Source organism: Leopardus geoffroyi, chromosome A2, assembly GCF_018350155.1.
Source record: "Leopardus geoffroyi isolate Oge1 chromosome A2, O.geoffroyi_Oge1_pat1.0, whole genome shotgun sequence".
NCBI lineage: Eukaryota > Metazoa > Chordata > Mammalia > Carnivora > Felidae > Leopardus > Leopardus geoffroyi.
This window is the reverse complement of record NC_059331.1, coordinates 11,579,462-11,591,681: the sequence shown is the minus strand read 5'-3', so window position 1 is coordinate 11,591,681 and position 12,220 is coordinate 11,579,462. Positions and strand designations below refer to the sequence as shown.

Here is a 12,220-nt window from a genome sequence, read left to right as displayed (position 1 = left end):
CCGCACCTAGTACATATTACGTAGGCATTCAGAAAGCATTTATTGAATAAATGAATAAGCCAAGGCTCCCGTTATGAACCTTCTGTAACTAATGCTATCGTCTTGTTGTACAAATAAGGAAACCGAGGCTCAGAGAGGAAGTAACTTGCTGGAGGTCACACAGTGAGAGGACCAGCTGGCACTGGAGCCCACTCCTGGGCCAGGATTCAACGGACTCTCATGCTGACTCATTTATTTCTCAGAACAGCACGTGCTCACCTCTTTTTACAAGTAAACACTCACCGAGGTATAACAGAGATACGGGGAAGTGCACCGAAATGTACAGCTCAATAAGTTTTCAAAACAGAACACACACAGTGTAACCAGCACCCAGTTCCAGAAATGGGACACGTTAAATTTCTTATGTGACCTTCACCTCAATTAGGGAAAAAAAAAAAAAAAAAAATCACCTCCCAGATGCTCCACTACCCTCTTCCCCGGGAGACCGAAATCCTGACTTGTTGCACGTAGTTTCACCACCCTGGCAACTTTATGTCAAAGGAACTACACGGTATTTCCTCTTCACTGTTTGTGATTCATCCAAGTTCAACCATTCAGCAGTTTGTTCATTTCGTTGCTGCATAGTATTCCACTGTGGGAAGAGACACCACTTATTCCTTCTCCAGTAGAGGGACACTTGAGTTGCCTCCAGCTTGGGACGATTACAGACAGCACTGGTAGTTCGGTCTCTTGGATGTATACCTCCCACTGCAACTGCTGGGTCAGAGGAGAGCTGTAGAGTCAATGTTAGTAGATCGTGCCAGTTTTCCAGCTTAGGTGAATTGATCTACACTCTGTATTCTCACCAGCACTTGGTCAGTATGTACCCATTTCGCAGAGAAGGCATCTGAGGCTCAGAGAGGCTGCCTCCCAGGCAGTGAGAGATTCTGGGTCCTACTCTGTCACCTCTCACCTCCTCTCCTCCTGCATCCTGCCCCCACTGTGCCCTCCCAGCCTGGCTGTGGGGTGGGGTGGGACAGACAGGGTCACGTGGAGTTGCGTTCAGCGGGAGGAAGCCAGGCAGGGTGCAGACGGCTGCCGATTTTGGGGCTGGTCGGGAAATCAAGGTAAGGGAGGGAGTGCATGTGGCCACTAAGGGGGTTCCCTGGGGGCAGAGCTGAGAGTGGGGAGGGGGCCAAGATGAGGACAGCATGTGGGAACACACTGGGCAGAACTGTCACCCTCTTGTCCCCCAGGAGAACCCCTGACATGGACCCATCATCACCGTGCAAGGCCTCCCAAACCCAGCCTGCAGCTTCGTCCCTGCTAACCTCCTACCGCTGGCACACAGGGGGTGATGGGGAGAAAGTAGCTGGAGGGTCCCGCTGGGGCCGACTTGCAGGCTGGGGGAGGGCACTAAGCCACCAGGAGCCCGTGGTCAGCAGTCAGCCAGCCTCTCGCTCGCTGTTCCGTCGTGTCCTCTCTGCGCCCCCCAAGGAATCACGCACAAGCCGCCTCCGGCTATCCAAGACCCTCTGGGGGAGGCATAAGAGCCCACCGCTGGAACCGGAGCCAGAGCCGGAGGCCCCAGGTACATGGCTCCCCCACCCAGGCTGGGAGGGAGGCCGGATGCTTGGGTTTTGTCTGCCTCCGGAGCATCAGCCCTACAGACACAGGAAGTTGTGGGGAGTGCAAAAGCCCAACAGGAAGTGGCTGGGGCCCAGCTGCCCTCTTCCCTCTTCCCCCTCACACAGGGACTGGGGGTAGGGGGGAGTGGTCAGGGACCTGCGTGCTGGGGGTCCATCCTGGGGAAGGGAATGGGACTACACTAAGGGTAGCCCTGCCCAGATACCAAATGGCTCTTGGCCCCAATGGGTCTCTCCTCATATCCAATAGCCCAGCTCATTCTCTCCTGCCTGGGTATCATCTCAGCTGCCTCTTGCTTGCCCTCTAGCCCTCTGGCCTCCATATCTTAAGTTCCTTCACCTTGGACCTCAGCTTCTCCATCAGCTAAATGGGGATCATAATCCCTACCTTAAAGCATATTTTATTTAATTCACATTCATTCATCCATTCATTCATGCATTCAAACAGAGATCTGTCAAGCATTTCCTACATGCCAGGCCTTGATTTAGTCACTAAGGACGCAGCAGTGAACAAAACGTTTGAAACTGCCTGCCCCATGTAGCTCACAGTATACTGGGCATGACAGACAGTAAACAGAAAGTGATAGACTGGGCTGTTACACACAGGGATCTAGAAGAGTAAGGGATAGGCCATGAAGATTGAATGTATGTATGAATGTAGCATGAACGTAGCACCAGCCCAGGGCCCGGTATGTTCTAAGTGATCTACAAACAAGTGGAGCTATTTATTCCCCTGATGGGAAAACCATAGGGTGACAGGTAATCTGGGGGGTTAATTCAGCCCTTCTATTCCTGGAAGCTCTTTTCATATGTCCATTTTGCAGATGTATCACTTCAACCTCCCACTCCATAGGATCCAGAGAGAGTTCCAACAAGCAAGACTGCTTCTGCTTCTCCCCTGCTCAAATGCCACCCATGGCTCCCCATTACCCCCAGGATGAAATCCCACAATTCTCTAACTGGCACCCAAGTGTCTGCACCAATCTCTTCCTGGACCTTTCCCTCTTGCCTCTGAGCTCTCTGAGCCCTTCTTGCCTTTCCTGGGCATCTGCCATCTCCCAGCCTTTGCTCAAACTGCTCTTGCCACTGTCCCCATCTTGCCACCATCTCTGTCAACATCCAACCTGCTGTTCAAGACCCGCTGAAAACCTACTGTCTCTGGAGGCTTTTCCTGACCCACTGCACCACCACCTCCCCCTACCCTGATCTTTTTTCTATTCCTTTCTCAAATGTTGAATGCTTTCCACCTTATATTAGTTATTTATGTAAGGAACCAAGGATGCTGGCTTGCTTTTTAACCTCCTAGATCAACCTGCTGTCTTGGTTAAGAGAATGCTTGTGTCCGAAGCCTGGCTCAACCACGCACAAGCTGTGTGACCTTGGGAAAGTCACTCAACCTCTCTGGTTTTCAGTTTCCTCCTTGGCAAAATGGGGGTTCTAATAGCCCTTTGAATGGCTTTTGGAGGATTAAATGAGAGAAGGCGTGTGGAGTAGTAAACACAGTACAGGGTACATGTGTCCACCACCCATGGCCTGGAGGCACAAGGTCCAGAGAGGGGTGGAAACTTGTCCAACAACAGCCTGACATGGCTGCTGGGTGGGCTGGGGCCAGGGGGAGAGGAGACACTTGGGAGGGAACCCCCTGATGAGCCTCTATGAATGGAGAGGGTACTCTGAGGGAGAGGGAAAGACTCCTATGTCCCCGGCACCCCCTCCTCTACCCAGAGCCTGAGCCAGAGCCAGAGACCCCTGCCCCACAGATCCCGGAGGCCCCCACACCTGATGTACCCATCTGGAACATTGGGGCCTTCACCCTGCTTGATGGGAAGCTGGTGCTGCTTGGCAGTGAGGAGGAGGTGAGAAGGGGCACAGGAGCAAGGGGAGGGAAGAAGAGGGTGGGAAGGAGACAGAAGAGAGTGGCGGGAGAGGGTAATGGAAATGTGTCTGCCTGCTTGGCTCCCCTTTTTGACTACCCACTTTTCTGGAGAACAGGGTCCTCGCCGGCCCCGGCTGGGGAGTGCTAGCTCTGGGGGCAGCATCCAGGTAGCCATGGGGAGCCTCAGGGATCCAGGTGAGTTGTTTCAGAGGTGGGGAGGGCTGGGGCATTTGGGAACCTGTCAAGGTGGGGCAGAATCCAAGATGATCCCACCTCCCAACCTTCCACCCCTGACCGTCTACAGATCGGACCCCCGGAAAGACCGAGCCAGAGGCTGCTGGCCCCAACCAGGTCCACAACGTTCGGGTGAGGCATCCAGGGGGAGGCAGAGGGGACAGCAAAGACTCCCAGAGCCTCAGAGATGAAAGGGGACTCTTACTGGGTGATCTTGGGCAGGTCACTGACCCACCTATGGCTTCAGTGTCCCCATCTGTCAAATGGCACTAATGAGAGAACCTCCCTCTCAGGGCTGTTTATGAGAAGTTAGTAGAGAATGCAGAATAGCCTAGGATTGGTGCTTTAGAAAGCGGGGCTATTGGTTGCCTTTATTATTACTGCTAATACAGCCTGAGCTTGTGGTCCCCCCTGCAAACCAGCAGACCACCCAGGACACCCTGGGGGGAAAGAAGCTGAGGAGGGAGAACAAGGTTCTGCCCACCTGATATCCCCTTTCCCACAGGGATTGCTCAAGAGGCTGAAAGAGAAGAAAAAGGCCAGGTCAGAGCTTGGAGCCAATGCCTCCCGGGATGGGTAAGTGTCTCTGAGGGGCCAGGGGGACTGGGATTCAACACTGCGCCCTCCACCTCCACCTGCATCATTCCCCCCTTCACCAAAACCCCGATACAGCCCCGGCTGTGTCCGGCCGCATGTTGAGCAATGCTGGAGCCACTGAAAGACCCCAGCAGGAACCGCCCCTCCGCTGAAGGGGTGCGGGGGCAGAGTCTGACACAATCACTCTAAATCAGGAACTAAGTCAACACCCTGGTCTGGGAGTGTCAGGGAAGGGACAAATGAGCTAAGATCTGAAGGAAGGATGGAAGGCAACCAGGCCAAGAGGGGCAGGAAAAGTATTCCAAGCTAGGAAGCAGGGAGTGCAAAGGCCAAGGGGCCAGACGAGGTGACAAAAACAAGGCTAGTATGACTGGAGTTCAGAGAAAGGGATTCATTGGAGGGACATGAGGTCAAAGGTGACAAGGACTGTACCATATGAGGTCATATAGGCCACCATGAGGAGTTGAGCTTATCCTAAAAGGTTAGGTTCAAGTCCGATTTCGTTTCAAGTTCATCCTGGCCTCTCTCCACCCTTCAGGCTGTAGGGGGTGGGTTGGTGGGGAGGAGACAAGTACGACCACTTATCCAACCGCCCCCTGCTCAGGCCTCCCAGTGCTCTGGGCTCTCGGGAATCGCTGGCCACGCTCTCCGAGCTGGACTTGGGTGCTGAGCGGGATGTGCGTGTCTGGCCACTGCATCCCAGCCTCCTGGAGGAGCCTCACTGTTTCCAGGTAAATGCAGACAACTCTCCCTCTGACCCCGACCCTTTGGTTCCACCTTGGCCTCAACCCTTGGATCCTCATCCCCAACAGGTAACTTGGGCGGGCGGGAGCCGCTGCTTTTCTTGTCGCTCCGCCGCTGAGAGAGACCGCTGGATCGAGGACCTTCGCCGCCACTTCCAACCCAGCCAGGTCAGTACAGTACAGATTAGTGGGACATGAAGGGCCCGCCCTCGGCCACGGCCATGGCCACGGCCCTGCCCTTCCCCCCACCCAACCCCTCACCAGCGCCCTAACGCGGCCTCTGAGATACACCTCCCCGCTAACACCTTTGCAACCACTCCGAGACCCTCCCCAGATTCCTTCCATTACCAGCTCCTGGCACAAAAATCGCGTGCCTTCTATTCACTCCGGGCCCTATTTGCCCCCAAAGCCCCGCCTACCAGGCAAACGCCAAGTCCCCACCGCGCGGCTACTCCTCCTTACCCTGGAGTCCGGATCTCGCCGCGAGAGCCCAGAAAAGCAGGAGGGCTTTCGCAGAACCACCTTGAGACCGCCGTGGGCCCTGTTTCCCCCCAAGGGCCCAGCGATCTCCCTGGGGGCACGGTCCCCACGTCGAGCACCGACGCCTCCTCCCAACCCACTCCCGTCCGCAGGACAACTTGGAGCGGGAAGAGACGTGGCTGAGCGTGTGGGTGCACGAGGCAAAAGGGCTGCCCCGAGCGGCGGCGGGGACAGCAGGCGTGCGCGCCGAGCTGTGGCTGGACGGCGCGCTGCTGGCGCGCACAGCGCCGCGGGCTGGCCCGGGCCAGCTCTTCTGGGCCGAGCGCTTCCACTTCGAGGCGCTGCCTCCGGCGCGTCGCCTGTCGTTACGGCTGCGCGGAGCTGGCCCAGGGGGAGCGGCGCTGGGCCGCGTGGCACTGGCACTGGAGGAGCTGGGCGTCCCCCGCGCGCCCGCCGCGGGCCTGGAGCGCTGGTTCCCGCTGCTCGGGGCGCCAGCAGGCGCAGCGCTGCGGGCGCGGATCCGGGCGCGGCGCCTGCGCGTGCTGCCGTCGGAGCGCTACAAGGAGCTGGCGGAGTTCCTCACCTTCCACTACGCGCGCCTCTGCGGGGCGCTGGAGCCCGCGTTGTCTGCCCAGGCCAAGGAGGAGCTGGCGGCTGCCATGGTGCGCGTGCTGCAGGCCACCGGCCGGGCGCAGGTGCGGCACCGCGACGGGGCGGACGCGAGTGACCCGAGGCTGACTGATCACGCGCCCCGGGGAGCAGGGTGTAGGGGGGCAGGTGGCGCAGGACCCCAGTTCCACAGACGAGGGGCGGGGCACCATCAGGGGCGGGACCTGAGCTTCAGCTGCGAGGGGTGGGGCCTGAGCAGAGACTCTGAGCGGAAAGATTTAATTTTCTGCTGCGAGGGGTGGAGGTTCCGGCCCCGTGAGCCCTAGGAGTGAGGACCGGACCTGAGCAGCAGCCTATGAGGGGCGGGGCCTGTGTCCCAGGTGTGAGTGATTGGCCAAGGGCTCGTAGTCCCCCTGGCTCAGTCTGCAACCCGCGCAACGTGAACTCCACTGTGCCCAGGCACTGGTGACAGATCTGGGCACCGCAGAGCTGGCGCGCAGTGGAGGCCGTGAGGCGCTGCTGTTCCGGGAAAACACATTGGCCACCAAGGCCATCGATGAGTACATGAAGCTGGTGGCACAGGATTACCTCCAAGAGACTCTGGGTGAGTCTGGGCAGGCTAGGGAACCCCAAGGAAGATCTGGGAGCTTCTAGGTAACATGGATGCTGGTAGTGGGTGGTGCCTTTGGGGGTGCTGAAATCCTGGAGGCAACTGGGGGCTCCCCCAAAGATGTTAGGTGTCTCCAGAGGAAGCTGGACATGGAGTTGGAGGCCAAGTGTGCTGGGTTCTGGTGGTCACGGCCCTGGCCGCTGTCTGGCTGTGCTGTGCTGCAGGGCAGGTCGTGCGGCGTCTCTGTGCTTCCACTGAGGACTGTGAAGTGGACCCCAGCAAGTGCCCTCCCCCAGAGCTGCCACAGCACCAAGCCAGACTGCGAAACAGTTGTGAGGAAGTCTTCCAAAACATCATCCACTCCTACAAGTAAGAATCAGGGCCCCAGCACCTGAGCCTACCCCTACATCTCATCCACTGTGCTAATAACCCTGACTCCTAATTGGGGTTGCCAGATAAAATACGGGATGCCCAGTTAAATGTGATGCAACAGTTGAGACATACTTTTACTAAAAAAAATACGCATTTTTTAATCTGAAATTCAAGTTTACTGTTTGTCCTGAACTTGTATTTGCTAAATCTGGCAACCCATTTCCAATGTCATGTCAACTTGGGGTTACTGACCCCGAATAACCTGGGACCCAATTCCTTATCCTCTAGCCACAGGTGACCCCATACCCTAATTCCATGCCACCTGACCCCAGTTAACATAGGACCTCAATCATGACCTCTGATTCCAGGTGATGCCGACCCCCCAATCCCATAACCTTGACCTTAAATGACCCTGATCCCCGAATCCCATGCAACTGATCACAAAACCTGGGATTCCAATTCCTTGAATTCTGACCGTAGGTGAACCCATACGTCTAGTCCCATGTCACTTGGGACATCAATACCGTGATTTCTGAACCTAGGTTACCCTGTAACCTCAAGTCCATTCTACTTTATATAGTGTAATCTGGCACCCCAGTCTCCTATCCAGTTATAGCTACATCCCAAGCTCATGGTCTATATCTCCATGTCAACCTGTATCCCCACCTCCAAGATTACTGACTCCAGAGGTCACCACAATACCTACACCATAAATCCTGACCCCAAGTGTTATTATCCCCAGTGTCTCCAATCCTGGAACCCACAATGTAGGTGACTCCTGACGTCTGACCTTAGGACTTTTACATGAATATGACCTTTATGCCTACTTCCCCCTCTGACCATTGCCTCTTCTGCCCCAGCTGGTTCCCAGCAGAGCTGGGCACTGTGTTTTCAGGCTGGAGAGAAGCATGCAAGGCCCGTGGCTCTGAGGCACTGGGCCCCCGACTGGTGTGTGCCTCTCTCTTCCTGCGGCTCCTGTGTCCTGCCATCCTGGCACCCAGCCTCTTTGGTCTGGCACCAGAGCACCCCGCACCTGGCCCAGCCCGCGCCCTCACACTGATCGCCAAGGTCATCCAGAACCTCGCCAACAGTGCCCCGTAGGTGCTAGGAGGCTGGCCCCATCCTTAGCTGGGAGGCTGGGTGGCCCTGGTTGGGACATCCCTGACGGTATGCCAGGGGAGTGGGGTGGCAGATGCCTAGTTTGATCCACCCCGTCCACCCTTGACCCAGGTTTGGTGAGAAGGAGGCCTACATGGGCTTCATGAATAGCTTCCTGGAGGATCATGGACCAGCCATGCAACAATTCCTGGACCAAGTGGCCATGGTGGATGTGGATGCAGCACCCAGTGGTTACCAGGGCAGCAGTGACCTAGCCCTCCAGCTGGCAGTCCTGCATGCCCAGCTCTGTACCATCTTTGCTGAACTTGGGCAGGTATAGCCAGAGGCCAGGGTGTGTGTGGGGTAGGGAGGGGGCAAGAGGCCTCCGGCCCTAAAGAGCTGCTTACCATTCTCCCTCCATGCCTCATTAGTCAACCCGTGACAGCCTGGAACCCCTGCCCACCATCCTGCGAGCCATTGAGGAGGGCCGGCCTGTACCTGTGACTGTGCCAATGCGTCTCCCACCACTCCCAGCCCAAGTTCACGCCAGGTAACCTGCTGCCTCAAGTCTGGTCCAGTTCTGATGGGTGAGAGCAGAGGCAGAACCAAAGGCAAGCACAGGGTCAGACTGGGGTCAGAGGTGAAGACAAGATCATGTCAGCAGTTGGGAACAGGGTCACGTCGGGATTCTCTCTCAGAAACAGTGTTGCATAAAGGTCAGAGGCTGGAGATGGGGTCACCTGAGGGATCAGAGAGAAGCTCACAGTATGGTACTGAGTCAAATTGGAGCCCAAGGTGGGGATTGGTCATTGCAGACGTCAGGGAGAGGTCACATTTGGGGTCAGACAGAGAAAGTGACATGTGGTCAGTGATGAGGGTCAGGTTTCAGTAATAGGTTGTGGAGGGGATCAAATCAGGGGTCAGATCAGGGTCAGATGTTAAGATGCACCATCAAGGGTCAGGGAAGGGTTCATATGGTAAGCAGAGTCAGGCCCAGGGTCAAATGGGGTCAAGGGTTATAGGTAAAGTCATATGGTCACAGTCAGGGTCCATGGTCTGTGCGGAGGCAGACAGGGTCAGCTTCAGGTCAGAGGTCAGGGACAAAAGGAGGGTCAGGTGGGGCAGAAAGGGGATATTCCTCTGAGCAGAAGTCTAGCCCAGGGTCAGATTGAAATCAGAGGTTACAGAGATGGTCAGGTCAAGAATCACCTTGTGTCAAAAGTCAGGGACAAGGCTAGAGAGGAGTCAAAAGTTACATTGGGGTCAGGTCGAAGATCATAGAGAGGACAGTATTGTCAGAAGTCCAGGGCAAGATCAGAGGTGGAAATGTGATTCCATCAGCGACAGGGTCGCATAGAAAAGATCAGAAGTGAAATCATTTCTGGTCAGAGGTAGGTTTGGGGTCAGCTCAGGGGCCAGTCAAGGATCTGAGCTCCCCGCCCCCCGTTCGTCTCCCAGTTTCTCTGCAGGGGAGAAGCCAGGCTTCCTGGCTCCCCGGGATCTCCCCAAGCACACCCCGCTCATCTCCAAGAGCCAGTCCCTACGCAGCGTTCACGGCGCAGGGAGTTGGGCGCGACCGCAGCCGGACGAAGAGCGGCCCCCGAGGCTGCCCCGGCCGGTGCAGCGCACGCAGAGCGTCCCTGCGGGCCGCCCCGCTCGTCGCCGCCCCTCTGCAGGGCCACGGCCACGACCCAAAAGCTCGCTACGCGCAGGGCCCGCTCCCCGCGGCCGGCCCTGGACCGGGGCCTCAGCATCGTTGCCTCGGAAGCCCTCGGTGCCGTGGCAGCGCCAGCTGGACCAGCCGCGGGACAGAGACCAGGCGCTGGGCACGCACCGACCCGTGGGCAAGGTGAGGTCCAGCTCAGGTCTCTGCACAGAGGGGGAAGACGGGACTGGAAAGACAAGAAGCCAGGCAGGTCTGGGTTCAAATACCGAGCTCGCTGCGCCCGGGACTAGTTTGCAACCCTCTTCGGTCCTCAGTTTCCTCCTTTGCAAAACTTGAGCGAGGTTTCCTAACGGAGCAGGGCAGTGAGGAGGCAGAGCGCAAGAGACAAGGAGGTCTGGGTTTTTCGGGGAGAAGATGGGGCGGGACGACGGGTCAGATTACAGCTGCTTCCTTCCCACAGTTGGCAGAGCTGCAGTGTGAGGTGGCCGCCCTGCGCGAGGAACAGAAGGCTCTGTCCCGCCTCGTGGAGTCGCTGGGCACCGACATCCGGGCTTTGATGGAGAGGCAGGAGCAGCTTCAGGGCCAGCTGCAAGACCTGGACTCCAGGCTCCGCCAAGGGTGAACCCCGCCCTCTCCATTAGCTCTGCCCCCGGGTCAGCCCGCTGTAATCAGATCTGCCGCGGCCCCACTTTCATTCCGGCCCTGCCTCTCAATCCCGCTCAAATCACTCCTGACAGGCCCCGCCCCTCTTCCAGCCCCGCCCCAACACACCTGTCTCTCCCCCCTCTTAGTTCCTCCCACCCCAGTTCACTGGCGAGTCCTATCCTCTAGGCCCCACTCCTCAATCAGCCCCTCCCAAAAAGGTTGGTCCCGGGCTTCTCAATCAGGGCACACCTCCATCCCGGTCCCCACTTCACCCAGACTGTCCAAGCCCCGTCCCCCAAGATTGCTCGGTTCTTTCCTCCCAGCCATTCAAGGCTCTGATTCAGCCCGGGCTTCAATTTTATCTGGGCTCCGCCCCCTAGCGTAGACAAACTCCGCCTCCGCGACAAGCCCCGCCCCCTGATTTCCTGGCTGCCCACCCCGGAGCTGAGGGCGGAGTTTCTCAGTCTCTGACCCTCCCTTCTTGCCCCTGATTCCCACAGGACCTCGCAGTTGGATCCAGAGAGTGGCCGTCCAAGCGGTGAGGATCACAGGCTGAAAAGTCTGGTGAGACCCCTGCCCCAGCCGCGGGGAAGATGTGGGCGGTGAGGGAACCAGGGTTGGGGTGCAACCCACCCCTGGCTCCGAGCCCACTGCCACTGCCTCTCCAGGAGCGCCGCCTGGCTGAGATGGAGAGTACTCAGGTCCAGCTGAGGAATGTGGTGCAAAGCCTGCAGCTTCTTTCAAGAACGCCGGGATCCCGGAGCCAGTCCCTCCCCCTCAAACCACCGTGTATCAACGGAGATACCACCTGAGCTGTCCACGCTGCCCCACGTGGTCTGGGAGCAGATGGCCGTCCCAGAGGCCTGTCCGACCCCTGTTCCAGCCCTAAGTGGCCTACAGCAGGGAGTGGAGCTTTAGCTGCCAAAAAGTCTGGCACTATGAGGTTACCCAGTAAAATTTTGATTTCAGTAAAATCGATGGAGTTTTTTGCCCCTAAGTGTTGCCAATCAGAAAGTGCCCCACTCCCACCATTCAGGTCTCCCAAATTCACTCCTAATTGGAGGTCTCATGGAAGGGATACATGAGGAGATTCTCACCAGCTGTGTGACCTTAGACCTTTACTCTGTCAGAACCTCAATTTCCTCATCTGTAAAATGGATCTAAAGTTTCTTACACAGTAGAAGACCCATAGTGTAAGGTGTTCGATAAAAGGTATTCATCATTGTTAGAGGCAGTGCCTGCTTCTCAATGAAGCCCAGTCCCCATATGATAGTATCTTCCCAGCCCCCCAAGTCCCACACCAACTCCCTCATGATAGGGAAAGCGTAGGTCTGGGAGGCAGATGGAGGAAGGGGTGAGTAGGTGTGAAGACAGTTGAGCTCCGTGGGTGTTGGTTGGGTAAATGAGTGGACATTTGAATCATGGGTGAACGGATGGGTGGGAGGTAGGGTGAATGGGACAATAAGCAAGTAAATAGGTTAGCATTTGGTGAATATTTGCCCTGGTAGGTGAGTAAGTAGGCAGATAGCCCAGATAGGTGTGTCTGCCTAGAAGAGACCTGGCTCACAGTAGAAAATAAATATGTGAGTTAATTAAGTGGTTATATATATTGCATGAATATTTGTCGGGGTCTCCTGAGACTCTTGAGCTAGGCAGTGGGGAACC

General features: G+C 56.8%; 1 protein-coding gene across 1 annotated transcript; it reads left to right on the top strand.

The window, feature by feature from the left end:
• Positions 1-873: 873 nt before the first annotated feature.
• RASAL3 (RAS protein activator like 3) lies at positions 874-12,149 on the top strand. The gene is made up of 18 exons (XM_045492351.1): positions 874-1,106; positions 1,236-1,570; positions 3,351-3,481; positions 3,618-3,696; positions 3,806-3,867; positions 4,241-4,311; positions 4,937-5,063; positions 5,145-5,243; positions 5,708-6,250; positions 6,624-6,768; positions 6,999-7,143; positions 8,007-8,243; positions 8,377-8,578; positions 8,676-8,794; positions 9,703-10,093; positions 10,371-10,528; positions 11,056-11,119; positions 11,224-12,149. Exons 2-18 carry the CDS (start codon positions 1,249-1,251, stop codon positions 11,365-11,367), a joined length of 3,039 nt encoding a protein of 1,012 aa, XP_045348307.1. The 5' UTR covers positions 874-1,106; positions 1,236-1,248; the 3' UTR covers positions 11,368-12,149.
• The last annotated feature ends 71 nt before the right edge of the window (positions 12,150-12,220 follow it).

Excerpts from the sequence above, each read along its gene's own strand:
- RASAL3 (XM_045492351.1), top strand. The coding sequence starts at position 1,249 with ATGGACCCATCATCACCGTGCAAGGCCTCCCAAACCCAGCCTGCAGCT. Across the intron at positions 5,244-5,707 it reads GCCACTTCCAACCCAGCCAG|GACAACTTGGAGCGGGAAGA; the intron begins GTCAGTACAGTA and ends TCCCGTCCGCAG. Across the intron at positions 11,120-11,223 it reads ATCACAGGCTGAAAAGTCTG|GAGCGCCGCCTGGCTGAGAT; the intron begins GTGAGACCCCTG and ends CTGCCTCTCCAG.